This window comes from Camelus ferus, chromosome 4 (assembly GCF_009834535.1).
Source record: "Camelus ferus isolate YT-003-E chromosome 4, BCGSAC_Cfer_1.0, whole genome shotgun sequence".
Classification (NCBI taxonomy): domain Eukaryota; kingdom Metazoa; phylum Chordata; class Mammalia; order Artiodactyla; family Camelidae; genus Camelus; species Camelus ferus.
The window spans coordinates 9258167-9277213 of NC_045699.1; the positions used below are offsets into that span (position 1 = coordinate 9258167).

The 19047-nt window shown below is 35.8% G+C and overlaps 1 protein-coding gene across 2 annotated transcripts in view; it reads left to right on the forward strand.

The window, feature by feature from the left end:
• The window catches only part of UBQLN1 (ubiquilin 1), a 40223-nt gene extending 25083 nt beyond the window's left edge, over positions 1 to 15140 (forward strand). The window contains exons 4-11 of one of the 2 annotated variants that reach the window (XM_032477511.1): positions 697 to 959; positions 1449 to 1607; positions 1780 to 2014; positions 6755 to 6897; positions 9792 to 9875; positions 11103 to 11218; positions 11568 to 11736; positions 13134 to 15140. In XM_032477511.1, coding sequence (XP_032333402.1) covers positions 697 to 959; positions 1449 to 1607; positions 1780 to 2014; positions 6755 to 6897; positions 9792 to 9875; positions 11103 to 11218; positions 11568 to 11736; positions 13134 to 13286 — 1322 coding nt within the window. In that variant the 3' untranslated portion in view covers positions 13287 to 15140. The remainder of the gene's footprint in view (positions 1 to 696; positions 960 to 1448; positions 1608 to 1779; positions 2015 to 6754; positions 6898 to 9791; positions 9876 to 11102; positions 11219 to 11567; positions 11737 to 13133) is intronic. The other variant, XM_032477512.1, reaches the window with a different exon arrangement.
• Positions 15141 to 19047: the final 3907 nt, after the last annotated feature.

A 19047-nucleotide genomic window follows, 5' to 3' on the forward strand; every position in this document is an offset into this window, starting at 1 on the left:
TAGTATAAAGGATACACCTCAGACGTAGACAAATGGAAGAGAGAGAAGCATAGGGCAAGGCATTTGGGTGGGGGAGAGTGCATAGCTTCTCCCTTTCTTGGCTTGTCACCCTAATAGCATCTAGATGTGTTCACCAACCCAGAAACTCTGAATCTCACTGCCTAAGAGTTTCCCAGAACTCAGTCTCTAGCCCCTCTGCCCTTCCTAGGGGTTGGTGGGTGGGGCTGAAAGTTCAACTTCCTAATCACTTGGTCTTTCTGGTGGCCATCCATCCTGAGGCTACCTAAGGGCCCCACCCTATGTAACATCATTAGCATAAATGAAGTGTAGTCTCCAGGGGCTTGTTATGAATAACAAGACATTCCCTTCACTTAGGAAATTCTAAGGGTTTTAGGATCAAAGATCCTATATGCAAAGATCAAATATATTTTTATATTATACCACACATAAGAAACATATACTTATTTGATTTTATTTCTTAAATATCAAAGTGAATATATTTTTAACTAGTTCATAAAATTAAACATGTATGTACAAAAGTAATAGGAATTCTATTTTTGCTTTAGAATAAATGGTTTTCTGTAATGGGCTGTTGATTCAGTTAATATTTCTTGCATCTTCATATTTTAGCACAGTCATGTTAACGATAAAATTTCTGACTTTAATTTATATGTCTTTTTCCCTTTATCTTCTTAGGTGGCCTTGGAGGACTTGCAGGCCTAAGTAGCTTGGGTTTGAATACTACCAACTTCTCTGAACTACAGAGTCAGATGCAGCGGCAACTTATGTCCAATCCTGAAATGATGGTCCAGATCATGGAGAATCCCTTTGTCCAGAGCATGCTCTCAAATCCTGACCTGATGAGGCAGTTAATTATGGCCAATCCGCAAATGCAGCAGTTGATACAGAGAAATCCAGAAATTAGTCATATGCTGAATAATCCAGATATTATGAGACAAGTATGTGGAAAATTCTTTCAGTTGAGTTAGCTAAGAAATTATATACTTACTTCTTTCCATTTAATTTTCTGTGTTTAAAGAGCTCACCATATATGTATGATTAAGCTAAAAAAAAAAAATTCCTAATCCTTGTTTAGGAAAACTAAACAAAGCACTGATTTGAACTATTTGAACTTTGAACTTCTGCTGTGTTTTAAAGATCTTAATAAATAGTTATTTTGCAGATTTAAGAATCAAAGAGTCCAGTTCAAGAGATGGGCATTCACTCATAACAAACTGCCTTTTTTCCTCTTGATATTTGAATATTAGCTTGCTTTCTGAGGTGAAATCCAGCAAGAATTACTTAAAATAATTTTCTAATTTAAAATATGAAGACTGCTAATTTCATAGAATTAGAAAACTTACAAAATTATCTGTAGCAGTTAATAGCTAAAATAATTTATGTGTATTTTTGTGCCCTTTTTTCCCCATTGGAAATCTTTTTCTTAGACATTGGAACTTGCCAGGAACCCAGCAATGATGCAGGAAATGATGAGAAACCAGGACCGAGCCTTAAGCAACCTAGAAAGCATCCCAGGGGGATATAATGCTTTACGGCGCATGTACACAGATATTCAGGAACCAATGCTGAGTGCTGCTCAGGAACAGGTGATAACACTGGCTCTGAGGCTCAGGCCAAGGCTCCTTTTATAACACAAATGTGTGTGATTGAGGGGTACCTTTGTGTGTGGAATGCAGTTTCATTTAAAAAGAGTTTCGTATCTGATATTTAAGACAAAAGCTTATTCTTCATGCTTTTTTTTTGTGTCTTTTATTACAGTTTGGTGGTAATCCATTTGCTTCCTTAGTGAGCAATACATCCTCAGGTGAAGGTAGCCAGCCTTCCCGTACAGAAAATAGAGATCCATTACCCAATCCATGGGCTCCACAGGCTTCCCAGAGTTCATCAGCTTCCAGCGGCACCACCAGCGCTGTGGGGGGCACTAGTGGCAGTGCTGCCAGTGGCACTGCTGGGCAGAGTTCTACTGCGCCAAATTTGGGGCCTGGAGTAGGAGGTATGCTCATAACAACTGATGGTTTTTCCCTTTGTTGTCCTCACTTATTTCAATAGTGAAAACATCTCTTATACTGTTACTCTGTGCTTTTGTATGAGGGACAGCTTTTATGAACTATCTTCTCATGTTGCAAGATATTTTTTTTTGTTTGTTTTTTAAGGAAGCTGTAAATATGTAAGGATTAATATAATCACTTCAAGTGCATTATAATGCAAAAGGTTACTGAAGATTTCCAGAGGCATTTTTGTGTTTTTGTCTTCTCAAGATGGTTTGGGAGAAGTGGCCTTTTCCTTTCAACAATATAGGAAAATGAAACTGTAGGGGTAACACAGTTACCTGTGTACTTATCACTGGAACACATTTTTCTTGCCTTGAGTCCAGTTTCGTATTCTTTTATAGAAATCAGTGGGTATCCACTCCTGATACCTGGGCTAAACCAGCTGCATCAGAGCACCTGCCAGATTTGGTAAAAATCAGATTTCTAGGTGTTAACCACGGACCTTGTGAATCAGAATTCTCCACAGTGGGGTTTAAGGTTTGTGTTTGTGTAAAGTTGCTGGAGATTCTGATGTGTGACCAGATTAGGAATTTGCTTTTGGTCATTTTTCTGTAGACTAGACTCAATAAATGAGTCTTTTCATCTGCCCTTTTTTCAACTATTCAGATATTTACATGCTAAGAATTAGGCCCAGAGTCAGCAGCCAGAATGAAGATTTTAGTCCCAGTATGTGGCACGTAAGTGAGAAGAGATGAAAGCTTGGGGCACTTTCCTAAGGTGAGAGTGACTAGGTATGTTTTAAAAGATCCTTACATGTTAGCAGAGGAAGTGGATACTGGATGAGGAATTTTTTTAAAGAATTCATTACTGAGAGGAAAAAATCAGAATGGTTACTGTAGTATATATTCTTTCCTATAATAAAGTGGGTGTCATGAGGTTTTTGGATAAAATACAGGTTTTATAAAAATTTAATGCCATTTTTAAAAATTGAAGTATAGATATAACATTAGATTAGCTTCAGGTATAAAATGTAATGATTCAATATTTATATATATTTCAGAATGATTACTGTGATCAGTCTAGTTAAACATCCAAAGTAATACCATATTTAAATCAAGGAAGAAAATTAACCTGCTCTGTATTTTACTTACTGCTTATTTGATTCTTATTGGCAAACTTTTGAGAGAGATGCTTTATTCATATTTTAAGGGTCTAAGAGCAGAGACAGCAAGGTTTCAGTCATTTCCCAACTGATGGGCAAATTGTTGTTTTTACTTTAGCATGGTGTCTATAGAAACAACTTCGTCTTACAAATGAATAATTGGTTTTGCAACTTTTTACTCAATTATTTTATTGAATGGCTTGATGCTTTGTTTAAGGTTTCATGTTAATATTTCCATCAAAGGAAAATAAGAAACAGCAAAAATTAATGTACCCTGGCTTAACAAATTGTTAACGCATTTTTGTACTATTATGATTTTTACTTAACTCTTTGAAGTTAGATTCACATACATATTCATAAACACACTATATACCTGAAAGGTGAGATTCTTGACTCTTCTTTTGCTCTGTAAGCATATTTTTCCTGCAAAGGGATAATAATACTTTAAGACTTTGCAGACCAAGAGGCAAAATCAAGAATATTATGTTACGAGAGAAAGCAAAATAGCACAAGTTTGTTTTTGTTTTTGATGGAATTAAAATGTAATTATAATTGGATATAATGTTTTCTTATACATATCTGCTAATGATAGGAATGGAATTCTTAAGGAATAACATTTTGCTTAATTGATGTTCACAGTGTTCCATTTTGTTACTGGCAGATCATTTGCAAATGCTCTTTTATAAATACTGATATATAATGAGATTTTAAATTTCATTTCATTCAGATATGTATTCATTTCAAGAACGTATGATCTTAAATGGCATATGCATCATTTGGAAAGAATTTATAGGATTCTGTTAGATTCTTCTTTGCTTTTAGGATATCATTGTAGTTTAACCACTTCTAATTGAAGGTTAGGTGGTAGTGCCTCAACTATACAGTTAAGTGAATTTTAAAATGTGGAAATTTCTTTGTGCTTGCACTGAGGCCCCAAAAATGCTTCTGGAATTACAGTGTGAGCTCAAAAGTATATCTACTGCAAATTTATGGGAATGGAGATCTTGCTGCTTGTTTTAACTTGACAGCACAAGAATGTATAAAGCAGTTTGACGTTGCTTGTGATTCAGACAGTTTCAGTTGTAGTAATGAATTACCACAGTCTGAGTTTGGCATGTAAATGATGTTTCACCTTGTATTTTGGGGTTGAATTCATTGAGAGACATTACCAAGTCTCTAGCAAAAGATAATCTTCAAAGTCATTTAGTGTTTGATAATGGTGATTGTTTCAGAAGAATTTCAGTCTTAGCCCTGAACTTAAAAAAAAATGGCAACAAAATTTTACCTCTGTTAAGCCATCAAACTACTGTAAGCAGAAAAAAACTGGTTGGACAAGTCAAGATAAATCTGAGAAAAGTTCATGGAATTGACTATGGTTAAGTTCACAAAGGTGAATGAAGTTCACCTGATGCTCCTACTCATTGAATAACATGATAGTTCAAAATATTTTGGAGAGTACTTGTTGATGAATAAGACAGTGAATAACTGTTATCTTTAAATACCTCATATTTTTACAGGCATTGTATCTTTCTCCAACTAATCCTTTTAATCCTTCACATGGGTTTTTATCATCAGAGGTAGCACATCTTATCATATTCTACTTCACGTTGTACCAAATGAATGTTTTCTCAACTTTGAAAATAGTTTGGCCTGTAGTTACTCCATGTAGACTGCTTATAGAGGCTAATTTTTCTGTTACTTCAAACTTGGTATTCACTTCTCAAACAAGAACTGAGCAGTAACATTTAACAATTCATCAAGAACCAAGGAATCTACTAAAAATAATTTGCATTGGTTTTTAATTGGTTATTGATGTTGAGCCCAATTGTCCTTAACATTTGAGAAACTATTCTCTTTGAAAGGCTAATAGTCTTTAAACAAGTTGGTTTTCTCTGGACACATTTATTTGGCTGCTGCAATGAAGATTTAATCACCGCTAGTATACTGGTTTCCTTGCTTGGCTAGCACATAAGCCATTTGAGAACTTAACTTTGCAGCCTTATTTTTATTTTTTATTTTTGTGAAGAAATTTGGCAATGATGAGATACTCTATATTTTGTATTTTTCTTACTTCCTTTTCTGTGAGTTGGGAGTATTGTGATGAGTGCTCTGTCTAGTAATGTTGAAGTATATTGTATTCTTTTAGTGTCATTGCATGGTAAACATGGTGTTTTGCCATCTCTTTTGATAAAATAATCCATACTCTGCTGTGCCTTAAAAGCACATTGATAGTTCAGTTCTCTTTTTCTTCTGTTCTCACGTGACTGGTATGCACTGGTAATGAAAAAAGAAATAACAGCATGCTACAGTGACTCATGTGGCATGAGGTACAGCTGAGTCACTGTGATTTGTGGAACACGGAACAGCAATGTGTAGTATGATAGTGCAGCGTGGAGCCTTTGTTGAAACTACTCAACTGCTTTTGTAGTACAAGAGCAACCATAGACAAGAAATGAGGGAGCATGACCATGTTCTAATTAAAATGTTATTTGTGGACACTGAAGTTTGAATTTCATATGGTTCTCACATTTCATAAATTTTTTTCATTAACCATTTAAAAATGTAAAAAAAATCGTAAAAACTATTTTAGCTCATGGGCTGTACGAAAACAGGTCATGGGCCATATTTGCCCTCTAGGCTGTTTGTCAATTCTTGTCCTAGAATATCCTTGAACTCTAAGATGTGGAAAAAACCTAAATTGAAACAACATGAGAAAATAGGAAAAACAAGAATTATTACAGAAAAACAGCAGAATTAAATAAACTAGAAAAGCGGAAAGAGTCAAATGTTTTAAGACTTGATAAAACTTTGCTGAATGGATTAAGAACAGAAAGGAGATGAAAAATTTCACTTAATGAGCTTAAGAATATATTTGAGTTTGATTGTATCTAGACAGCAAGTGAAAATATGGATATATGTTGAACAAATTAATTTTCAAAAAATGTTGAATTGACATAAGTTTAGCTGTAGCTCTCAGCAAAAAAAGAGAAAAAATAATAGTAACAAGCATCTACACGTTAATTTAATTGTCACAACCATCTCATCAAGTAGATACCCCATTTTACAGGTGGGGAAAGGATGAAGAAACGTCCTTAATTTGGGGTTCAGTTCATTGAGTGCTATGATTCAGTGAAAATGGGTTGGAGGCCTCAGTGAGAGGGCTTCCTTCTTTCCTAGGTATGGAGTGCTGAATACAATGCTAATTAAGTGATCCTGGAGGAAAAATTGGCCCAGATTTTCCTTCACTTTATAAGATTTTGCAATAGTAATTTTGACCATACCTAATTTTTGCCTTAAATTGACTTTAGAACCTACCCTTTCCATAGATGTAATTTTACCATAAAAGCACCTAGAATGTTTGAAGTCCATAAGCCGCCCTTTATTGGTATGTGTTGGGCATGTAGTTTTGGAGATCTTAGGTTTAAAAGTCTTTCTTAGTTTAATTGATAAGTAATATGTATACTTACTTGCAGTTGCTAAAATTATGCACAGTGCGGTATTTTAAAATTGTACTTTCACTTTTGTTTCTGTATCTTTTCCTTGATAAAATATCCCTTTTTTTTTTTAAACAAACTTTCAGCTAGTATGTTCAACACACCAGGAATGCAGAGCTTGTTGCAACAAATAACTGAAAACCCACAACTTATGCAAAACATGTTGTCTGCCCCCTACATGAGGAGCATGATGCAGTCACTAAGCCAGAACCCCGACCTTGCTGCACAGGTGAGTTTGTAACTGTATTAAGGACTATGCAGCATGAATTGAAATAGCCTAATCAAATAATTGCTGTTTTTTTGTTGTTGTTTTGTGCGTGCTACCTTAACACACTAGAGAAGTAGGTAAAATACATCTCCAATTTTTTGGACAGTTTATTTCCTCACAGTAAATGAATGCTTCTTAATGTAGTTAAAAACAGCTTCATTTCTGGTATTCACTGCCTAAAAAGAAGTGGAGTTTTACTTTATATATTCTGCACGTGTTGATTTAGGAGATGAGTGTAAAAGTTTTGAATTGCTCTCCCTTTTGAAGATACATTCTTTAGTGTAATATGCATCTTGATTAAGAAGTGTTAATACATTTGAAAACCTTTTACTTATTAGATTATACAGATTCTGAGTAATAGTCATGTACAAAATGGCAGTTATAAAATAACCTGAAATTGTTTAGTACAGGCAGAGGGAGATTGGTGGAAATAGTATTCTCATGCTTTCAGTTACAGATTTCCCCCTGAAGTTAGTATTAATGGTCCTTTATTAAATAGTTTATTTTCTAACTTGTTTCTGAAGAGACCGTAACTAAGATTGGTGGATATCAACCCTAGCTGAACATTTAGGATGACTTTGGGGACTTTAAAATTGGAAAAAAAAAATGGCCCCATCCTGAGCAGTTTTTATGCAACTGTAGTGGATTTTTCCCCCCTCATGTTCCTTCGGTGATTCTGATGTAACCGTAGGTTAAAAACTGCTGGGCTTGAAAAACCTTGGAGGATGTGAAAATAAGCCTTGATTATCTATAATTTGTATTTGTTATTTATTAAAAATGGATTTTGTGGAATGTTTGGAATTTTAAATGGTTTTTTTTACAGTCTCTTCCCATTTCCAAAATTTTAAAAACCTTTAACTTTAATTACTTCATTATGTTGAATGGAATATTTTTTATATTTCTGAAGCCTGGAACCATATTGATTCAAGTATATAGTAGATATTTTCAGGTTATAATCCTCAGCAACAACTTTATCCTCTTAAAATTTGTGGGATTGGAAATAAAGTTTTTAAGTGAATTTTTATATATTTAAATTTTGCATTTTGTTGAGTGAAAGATTGTTTTATTCATAAAACTATTAGACTGAGTTCTTAGTATTAAATGCTTCAGCTTACTGTGATGATAGCACCTTTGTTTAAAATAAATGTGGAAAATATGTGTGCAGAGTGATCCTACTTGTATGTTTTTAAATGTGTATTTGGCCAAGTATTAAGTGCGCATCTTTAAAATTTTGATGTTATTTAACAAGCACATTCCTGGCCACTTAAACTAACAATTTGACATTTATAAAGTGACTCGAGCACTTTTGTATTCTGGCTTTTGACTCCAAAGCAAAATGTAGACTAAAGAAGGCTAGATATGAGTTGTCTTTTATTATAGACAATTCAGAAACATTTACAGTGTACTTTGGTTATCAGCAGATTAAAGTTTGTAGTGCCTCAATTCTGATTTTGATTTTTAGGTATTAAAAAAACTCTGAGTATAAAAACTTGTTATATACAGTCAGGTAAGTTAGGAGAAATACCCTAATGAAATGAGATACAATTTTCTGAGAAAGAATGAGTAAGTTTAAGATGACATGCTTTTTCAAGTAACACGAATCCTGAAACAAAGACGTGAGAACTTCATTGATATGTTCATAATAATGACTGGAACCAATAAAGAAGCAGGTTCATTGGTCTCAAGTAGATTTTACTTTATTTATTGTGAACTTACTGGTCACTTTGAAATAAATACTGTATATCCATAAAACATTGTCTGACTTCTTCCTGCTTTATTTATTTATTGGAGTTAACTAAACAATCTACTTTGCAACAATAGATAAACTAAAGAAGGTAGGGAGGAATTCTTTCTACTTCCAGTATCTACATATAATTACTCTCAAATATGACTAACTACTTAAGGGCAAGATTATTTCCCCCCCAGACTTTGGATGTGGACTGGTTAAATAGGCTATCAGTAAATCATTGTTAGTTGACTTTTTTACTCCATCTGGAGAAACTGATATAAAATTTGTTTTTTTTTGAAGCTCTGAGAATTTACTAGATTCTGGTTATGCTGATTGTGTATTGTAATCTTATTTTCAGTTATGCAACATCATGTTAACATTGACCCTGACTTTTAAATTCCTAACACCCATTTGAAGGTTAGGAGGCATGCCATTTTTCTCATCTCTTTTGGTAGTGAGGTGAAATCCAGAGGTTAATCTTGGTGTTCTCAAATGGATTTACATCTTTTAGGGCTTAAAGCATTTCAATACTTTCCCCAGAGATCTATCAGTGCTAGTCCAGGGCTGATTTTCACCTAGCAGCTCCAGTTCTCTGGCAAGTTGGTTGCTGTTCTGTGGTGTTATTTTTCTGGACCTAATATTAGCTGTTTCGTAGTATGCAGGTAGATATAGTGGTTCCAGATCTGGATTTTCTCTGTGCTTGCCACTTGTGTGTCGCGGTGTCTAAGCAAGCCATGTATAGTTTCATGTATTGATGCTTAAGTTTATTCTGTCGGTGTAGCAGAAAATGTATCCTTGTGAATGCAGTTACTCCCATTTTTCTTTCAAAGGCAAATATTCACCTTCACTCAAGGGACAGCCTGAGAAAATGAGTGCTTTTATTTTTTAGGGTATTGCATGTCATTATCATAAATCACCATTCTCATTGAGAGAGAAGATGCCTCGTTTCTTTTTTTTTTTCTGGAGATCCCTCTTGTGGACAGTATCTTCCCTTTTTTATTCATGTTCTACCTTCCTCCCTTTTAAGTGCCAGGTTAGGCACTTGGGGGAAGATAGACTATTAAACAAGGTACATTACTTGTTTCAGATATTTCCAGTTAAAATTGTTTGAACACTTGCCCCATAGATGATGCTGAATAATCCCCTATTTGCTGGAAATCCTCAGCTTCAAGAACAAATGAGACAACAGCTCCCAACTTTCCTCCAACAAGTGAGTAAGAAAAGATGCTAGCTATCTTCGGTAATGATGTGCTTGAAAAAATTTGATAATAAACATTTTCCTTGCTCTTCTCTGGCTGATAGCAAAACATAGAATAGAGTCTGGTAATGCTGTCAATTTGCAGAGAATTCAGCTTGATCTTAACTGAGCCCCATTTCACTGCTGACCTTTTGCTTATATTTCTTAAACATAAATTCTGAGGAAAGGACCATTTGATTTTTGCTTTTGAGGATGTAGGATTTTTTAATGCTTCGTTAATACCATAAACCATTTCCTTTCACTTTACTAACTTTGAAGTGCTTCATTGTGTCGTGTTATGCTTTACGGTTTAACTAATCTCGAGTAACAGGAAAGAGCTACCCTAACCCGTTTTACAGGTTTGGTTTCTTCCTATGTTTTACTTCTTCCAAATTAATAGAAGACCTGTTTTCTAAGGGGGGTGGGGTAGATCTCATTCCTCAGACTCGGAATTAGCAAGATTAAAATTGTCAGTGTTGTCATAAGGAAGGTTTATTATTAAAAAGTATTTGAGATTGCCATGGTATTTTATTATTTAAAAAGATAAAAGAGAAGTCAGTCTTGGTGTTTTGAAACTGGAAGTTCTAGGGAGGGCTTCAAAATACAATGCAGATGATCCATAGGCCTGTAAAACTTATCCTAGGTTAGTTAGTGTCCTTGATCTATGTAATGATGTAAGCCTATCTTTTTTGGTTAGTCAGGTGGTGTGTATTTGGAAGTAGTGAAGCCGAATTAAGGACGCATGCATTAACTTCGAATATGAAACTATTTTTGAGTGTATCTGACTGGTAAAATTGTTACATCAGCAACAGATAACACTTGGTCAGGAGGAATATGTGGCTTTCACCATATTACCATGTTATATTTACTGTGCGTTTGGATGTTGTCTCTTAGAAATAATACTTTCATCTGTTGGAGAAGGGGAACAGTTGTGGCTTCCAGAGGAGCTCCTGATTGTCTTTCATTATGAAAAAAGGCATTCATGATGGACTTGGGAGTAGGTCAAGTAATGATTTGCACACTAGGTTTGCTGTCAAAGAGAGGAGGTGCTTGTGTTTTTTGGGGGAAAGAAATTATGGATTACCACTGTCTAGGAGTAAGGTTTTAGATTTCCCCCAGAAACATAGCAAAGAAAACATTTAAATTTTACATTCACTGATTTTAATTCCCTCGTAACCTCTGGTTTTCTTTCTTCCTTAGATGCAGAATCCTGATACGTTATCGGCAATGTCAAACCCTAGAGCAATGCAGGCCTTGTTACAGATTCAGCAGGGTTTACAGACCTTAGCAACGGAAGCCCCTGGCCTCATCCCAGGGTAGGCTTATTTGGGGAAGGTTATGGAAGTGCACAATGGTTACTTTCTCTGAGAATTTCACACTTAATGTCATTCTGCCTTTTTTTGTTGAGATTGCTTTTATGTATGTATGTATGTATGTATGTATGTATGTATGTATGTATGTATGTATTGTTTGCTAATGCTTTTTTTTGAGGGTTTTTTTTTTGAGATTGCTTTTAAGACAGTTTTCAAAGCTAAAAACGCTTGGTTTTAGAAGCTAACTTAGCTAATACCATGTTAAAATATAACTGATTTACTACAGGCTGGCATGATCTGGCCTCTTACTGTGCAGGAGTTTAGATTTATTGCTAATTCATGCTTTCTCTAGGTTTACTCCTGGCCTGGGAACATTAGGGACCACTGGAGGCTCTTCAGGAACCAATGGCTCTAGTTCTGCACCTAGTGAAAACCCAAGTCCCACAGCAGGAACCACTGAGCCTGGGCACCAGCAGTTTATCCAGCAAATGCTGCAGGCTCTGGCTGGAGTGAATCCTCAGGTAATGATTCTTTTCTGTTCACATTTTGCATTTCTTAATTTTAGAAATTTCAAAGAAAGAAAAATCAAAAATGGCTCTCCTTTCAGGTGTAGACCATGATGAAAAGGACATTCTTAAAGATACTGATTCTTAAAAACAGGCATTACAAAAATTGTTTACTTTGGGTGCTATATTAGACACTAAAGGAAAGGTTAGTGGAAGGGAAGAAATGCTTTGCCTTAATTTTTGGAAATTGTCTTTTAAAATGCATTCTTTTTTGCAGTCCCTGTTTGAAAATTATTTGAAATAGGTTATATTTTATAAAAGTTTGTCAAGGAAGAAGATAAACTTTATTATCCCAAATACTTCCTGTATTCTACCTTAGTTTTTGAATTTTGACTTTAAAAAAAGTCCTAACTACCTCACCCCACCTGCTGCTGCCTCATGTGGTAACTTGTGTTACATGTATACTCCTCACAAATATGGCTGAAAAATGTGCATGCCTAATAATGTTCTTGCATCTGGAAACATTCATTTACTAAGAATCTGCCATTATAAAGAGATGATTGCCAGTTCAGACCTATTATGGTAGATTATCCTTAAACTTAGACATGGCGAAAATACAGCATACTTTCTGATTTCAAGCCTTACTAAATACAATAAACAGAGCTGTGTTTTATCTTACACAAGTGTATGTATTCTTGGTACCTGGCATAACTTCTGGCTCAGAAAATATTCATGGAATTAATAAGAAAAAAAGATTTTAGTTATTGGACAGAATTGTTATGTAAGTTGAACAATCTACAGGCCTCACCATTATCAGGTTGCCCAGAATTGATTGATCATTTATGCATTTTTTTCTTACCTCATTTCTGGAAAAAAAAAAGATGCAGCTGAACTGTCAGGAGTATAGTCTATGCATCTGGAAACTGGAACTCTTTTCTAAAGACTTGACTGGCCAACACAGAAATTAAATTCACATTATAAGCCTCGTTAGAACTTTAGAGTTGTATACATGAGGACACTGGCTTTTATAATACTCAGTTGGTCAATAGCTACAAAATACATAATTTAATTCTAAACTGTTTGCATAGATACTTTTAAGTTTCCCTGTATGTTCATTAGCATCTTAAGTATATCTAAAGTAATGGTTGAAGTCTATTAGGCTTTTTTTTTGAAGCAGTTAATATGATCTGTGTGACATGATGGTTTACATATAAATTAGACTGTTTAAAATAAAGTGCTAAATGGACTTCTAAATATGTTGAATATATTTCAGAAAAGAGACCAGTGCTTTTTATATAGCTTAGGAGACCAGCAGATGTTATTAAAAAAGCAGTTAAAATTTTTAAAAGATTATTTAGGTGTGAATGGACTGATTTTCCTTTGAGTTTTAGTTTGCTTATTTTCTTTAACAGCTACAGAATCCAGAAGTCAGATTTCAGCAACAACTGGAACAGCTCAGTGCAATGGGATTTTTGAACCGTGAAGCAAACTTGCAAGCGCTAATAGCAACAGGAGGTGATATCAATGCGGCTATTGAAAGGTTACTGGGCTCTCAGCCATCATAGCAGCATTTCTGTATCTTGGGAAAAATGTAATTTATTTTTGATAACGGCTCTTAAATCTTTAAAATACCTGCTTTATTTCATTTTGACTTTTGGAATTCTGTGCTGTTATAAACAAACCCAATATGATGCATTTTAAGGTGGAGTGCAGTAATAAGATGTGTGGGTTTCTCTGTTTTTTTTTGTTTTTTTTTTTCCTGGAACAGTGGGAATCAATGCTTTTTCATTTAAGGCTACTGCATGCATCAAACACTTCTGCATTTATTGTAATTTTTAAAAAACATGCCACCTTTTATAGTTGGGTGAACAGATTTTTGTCCTGCATCTGTCCAGTTTATTTGCTTTTTAAACATTAGCGTATGGTAGTAATTTATGTAGAATAAAAGCATTAAAAAGAAGCAAGTCATTTGCGCTTTATAATTTGTGGTACAACATTGCTTATTGTGACTTTGGCATGTATTTTGGCAAACAAAAATGCTGTAAGATTTATACTACTGACAGTTTTTGCTTTATTTGTATACAGTGTATGTAAGCACATTTGGGACTGCATTTCTAGAAACATACTGTAATAGATTATCTGAGCAAAACACCTGTAACCAAAAAAGTGTAAAGATAAGGAAATACTTCAAAGCTGAGTATTTCCTGATTGCGTAGAATCTTACAGCATCTTTGATAAACATCTCTCAGCAGAAGTACTGGTTAGTCAGGTTTGTTGAAAATACAGTAGAAGAGCTGATTGTGGTTATCTCTTTAAGGACATTTAATTGTACAGACAACATGATGTATCATTGTCTCAGCATTCAGAGATTGACTGTAAATTACCTTAATCTTTGTGCAGACTGAAGGAGCACTGTAGTATAAACCCAGAAGTGCATTTGCCGAGGACTTTTCAGCTTCTCCCATAGGTAGTTTAACAGGCATTACAATTTGTAATTGAAATGTTGCTTTCACTGAAAGTGTCTTGATGTTTCAGTTATTTTTAATCGCCATATAAAAATAGAACTATCTTTTGGGTTTATCATTTTTCTCATGCACAGGCAATACATGAATTTAAAATGATTTGTGAGCCACTTGTTTCTGAAGTGTTTTGGTAGTTCTATTAAGAAATAGTTAAATATTGTGCTTTTCAGAGCCTCAGAGAAGGGGAATTAGGGGGGTGGGGGTGGGGATCTATCCTGGATGGGGCCAGCCTAAATAATGCTGGCATCCAAGATTCTGTTAGGGTATCTGTGCATATAGTGTAGTAAAGAAGTACCATTCAGAGGTGAGAAACACAGAGCCGTTTTAACAATGCTGAGTATATTTGGCTGTTCTACAGCTTTTTCTTCCCTCCCCAAAGAAGTTCTGTTTGCCTAACTCTCAAACTGTTGGGGTGGTACATTCCTTTAGGACCAATTTAAACATAACTTTGGGGTCAGTAATATATTTGGCTGACTCTGGTTCAGTATTCTCTTAGGTCATTATATTCTCTTCATGTACAGTTACAGGAAATTAAAATGTTAAAGTAACCTAAAATGAATTCAGACAGTAAAATCAAGGGTAATACAGTTGAATTCCATTACTTCCGTAAGTTGCTTGCTATTAAAAAAGGTAAAGAGGCCAGGTTGCCCACCATCCCTCACACTGTTCTGACACTTTCCCCAGGAAGAAAACATTGTACAAAGGTCAGGATGGAGGCATGACTAGAGGACGCTGTTTCGGATGATATTCATGTGTCTCTGCTCTCTCTGCCTTATGCCTCAGTGTGGTTTAAAAAACTTTTGTACTGGCCAATGGTGGTATACAGTGTGGGATAGTGTCATAACCAGTTTGACGATTTATTAAGCAGAAAATAACAATAAATCTCTAGCTTTTACACTTGGTTTGTTTTGCCTTTTTTTTGAAAGAAAAAGATGTCTTCAATTTATTTTCTCTAACTGTGTCTTTTAAAGATTATTGGAGTTGATTTACCCCAGAATTTAGCACACTTGAGTTGTTTTTCATTATTTTTTTGTTTCCTCTATTAAAATATGTGCATAATACTGTATTGTGGTTTAAAAAGAAAACCTACTCTGAAGTCAGGTGACCTGGGCTTTGCTTGCTATTTTTGGTACTTGACTAGTTATCTGATTTTGAGTCAAGGCATTATGATTTCACTGTGAAAGTGGCAGCGAGGTCTGCACAGCACACCCAGCTGGGCGACCTCTTAAGGACATTTTAGTTGTTGCACTGGTATGATTTGTTGTTTGTTGTGAATATGTTCATCTTAGATCTGATCTTTTAAGGAGTTCAAAATACTTAAAATTCTTAAAAGCATTAAAAAGACTCTTAAAATACTGTGGACTTAAATTGTTCTCATACTGGGTTATTTATTACAAAATGAATAGAGTGGTGAAAATAACATTTCAAGATTTTATTTCCTAAGTGGAGTATTTAATCTTTAAGTGTAGCAAATCAGGTAAATGACGGCTAGCCTCTATATTCAGTGTTGGAGCTTAGACTTGGCTTGAGTATACTAATGAGAGGGGCCTTTTGTTTGGGGGAGGCATAATTACTATGTTAATAGGCAAATTACAACAAAATAGGACATAAAAATGTCGCTAACATTGGTGATAAAAGTGAAGCTAAGGCACATATCTGTGCCCTTGTGCAAAACAAAAAAGTTACGTGGTTAAGGCAGGGAAATACTGCGTACTGTACTTCCTTTCTTAGAGATTAACATTAAATTGAGCATGTTAAAGTCAACAAGAAGTCCTACATTAAAGAAACCTGTTTAATTCAGCCTTCTATCCTCTACTATTCTTTTCACTTAACTGTTCTTCAGAGTAATGCTATATCCAGTGAACACATTTGGGGAAAACTATGCTTAGCAAGTCTCCGCTTCTCATTGCTTATGGCCTTCTCCTCTCTGGAATTTCATCTGTTGTCTTTGGCTTATATAAAGCCTACTCTGCCTTCTGGGATCAGTTCTGTAAAGTCTTCCTAAACTTTGCTAACCAGTTGATATGCTCTGAATGTCAACTGCTGCATTCTCTTTCACTTACAGTTTTGGGGATTTTTGTTTTTCTGCTCTGAAATTTTCATGGCTAATACTAAAGTAACATTAAATGTGTCTCCTCAACATATTTGTATCTTTCCTCTAATAAACCATAGGCCACCACTGCCTTAGAACGTCAACATTTATTGAACATCTGTTGAATATCAGTTTCTTTTCTAGTTGCTCAAAGTATAGCTGTAAGTAGAGGGTTTACATAGTAGAAATGTAGGAAGACAGACAGTGAACAAAACATACATATGGCCTGTTAGGTAGTGACAAGTGCTTTGGTGGAAAACAATAAGGAGACTAGTTCAGGAAGAAGGTTATTTTATTTTATTTTATGTTATTTTATTTTAATTAAAACATTGTTGATTTATAGTGTTGTGTTTCTGGTGTACAACATAGTGATTCAGTTACACATATATATATTATATATATAATAACTTTTTCATTTCAAGTTACTGCAAGATACTGAATATTGAATATAGTTCCCTGTGCTATACAGTAGGACCTTGTTGGTTATCTATTTTACATACAGTAATTTGTATCTGCAAATCCCAAACTCCTAACTTATCCCTCCCCTTGTATTTTATATAAGGTAGTCAGAAAATGCCTCTTAGAGAAGATGACATTTAAATAGAGGCTTGAATATCTTGGAGGGTGAGTAGCTTTTCAGGAAGAGGGACAGCTAATTAGAATGCCCTGTAATATGAATGTTCTTACTGTGTTTGTAGAACACAGGGAGTTTAACGTGACTGGGCAAGGTGAGCTTGGGAGAAAGTCATGTAGGGACTATGACCGGAGAGATGGGGACCGGGAGTGCTCCAGGTGTTTGATGTGGAGGACTTGATACCCCAGATTTTGTGTCCCATCCCCAGTGTTTATGATTTACTAGTCCCAGGATTGCAGGAGAACTTGCATTTCTAACAGGTTCTCAATTGAGAGCCACTGGACTAAGGGGACAGATTGGAAGTAGAGAGACTGTTGGGAGGTAATAATTTCAATGAGAGATCATACCAGCTTGGGTTGGATTGGTAGCAGTGGAGGTGGTAAGAAGTGGAAAGATTTAGGGTAATTTGGAAGGCCAAGCCAGTAGGTTTTACTGATGGATAAAAGCGTGAGGGTAAGAGCAAGAGAGTTGGCACGTGGAGTTAGCAAGGTAGAGACTTCCAGGGAGAAGTGTTCATCAGAAGTCTAGTTTTGATATGTTAAGTGAGACGTACTTGATTAGGTACATAATTGGGGATAATGAGAAGGCAGTTGGAGGAGAGTTTCAGGCTACAGACAGGTTGTACAGCTGCCAATATATATAGGTAGTATTTAAAGCCAAGGAACTAAATCAGTGGTTCTTCATAGAAGTGATTTTACCCCCCCTAGGGGGCTCTTGGCAAGGTTTGGAGACACCCTTTCAACATCTGGCGAGGCTGCTGTTGACATCTAGTGAGTAGAGGCCAAGGATGCTGCTGACATTCTCAGATGCACGGCACAGCCTTCCACAACAAAGGATATCTGGTCCAAAAGTGTTAATAGTGCCAAGGTTGAGAAATCCTGATTGGATGAATTTTAGAGTGTTGGTAAACACATTTGGGGAAGACTGAGCCCTGTCTCACTCTTAGCTTCCAGTTCAGAGAGATTGAGAGAAAACCAGCAAAGGACATGAACAGACAGGTACTCTGAAAGCAAGTGGAGAAACTTTTTCTGTATGAGAAAGATGGTGAACGAACTGTTAAGTGCTGTTGCTTCAAGTACTCATCATGGATCGAGTATTAACCTTTGGATTTAGTAAAGGGAAGGACCTCTATGATTATGATAGAGGTTTTAAAGGGTGATGACGGCAAAATTCTGGTTAGAGTGGACTTAGAAAATATCAGGACATAAGAGTTTTGAAGTAAAGAGAATCAGAGACATGGGGGCAGTAACTGGTGAGGGGAGTGGCAGTGGTGTCGAGGAAGTCTGCTCTTTGTATTCTGAGATGGGAAGCTCTGCAGCATGTGTGTTTGCGTGTGTGGAGGAGGACCTGACTTAGGAGAAGAGTATCGGGTAATTGTTTTCTCCCAGAAACTACAAAGAGAAAGAAGTTACCACTAGCTTTACTCCCCAGAATAGATTTGATAGATAGATCTAGACAAGCAGGCAGACACGTGTTTGTTACACTGACTAAAGTGTGAGGGAGAGGGTTTCCTTGTCTGTCAAGCCATCATTTTCCTCAGCTAGAGCTGCTTTTCCTTGTCAGTAGCAGTGGTACTTTCCCAGTCCGTCTGAACTACTTTTTGTGGTCACCCCTTTCAGAAATAGAGGGAAAGCACCCCACTCTCAACATCATTGCTTCAGTGAAATTGAATAGAATGAGGCTGAGATTTTTTCCAGAGCTGGGATGGTGACGAAGCACATCCTCAGACTGTAATTCCAGTTTACACACGTTAACATTTGTGCTTCAGTCTCCCTAGTTATAACATAAGTTGTCCCAGGTCCACAACCCAGCCTGCCTTGCTTACCACACTATGCTTAGAACAGAACTAGGCACACACAGGAGCTCCCAGTATAGTTTCCGCTGGAAGACCAAAGCTAAATGTGGGCCCTAATTCTTCAATGGGATACATAGAGTAATTGCTGTGTATTCAAGCTAGATTTTTTTAAAAAAGCTATTCAGACCCATTTTCCTCTCCTTTCCACAGAGGGAAGGGAATCTCCACTGTGTTGTGGTTATCTAATGCTCCTTCGTAACAAACTACTCCACAGCTTAGTGGC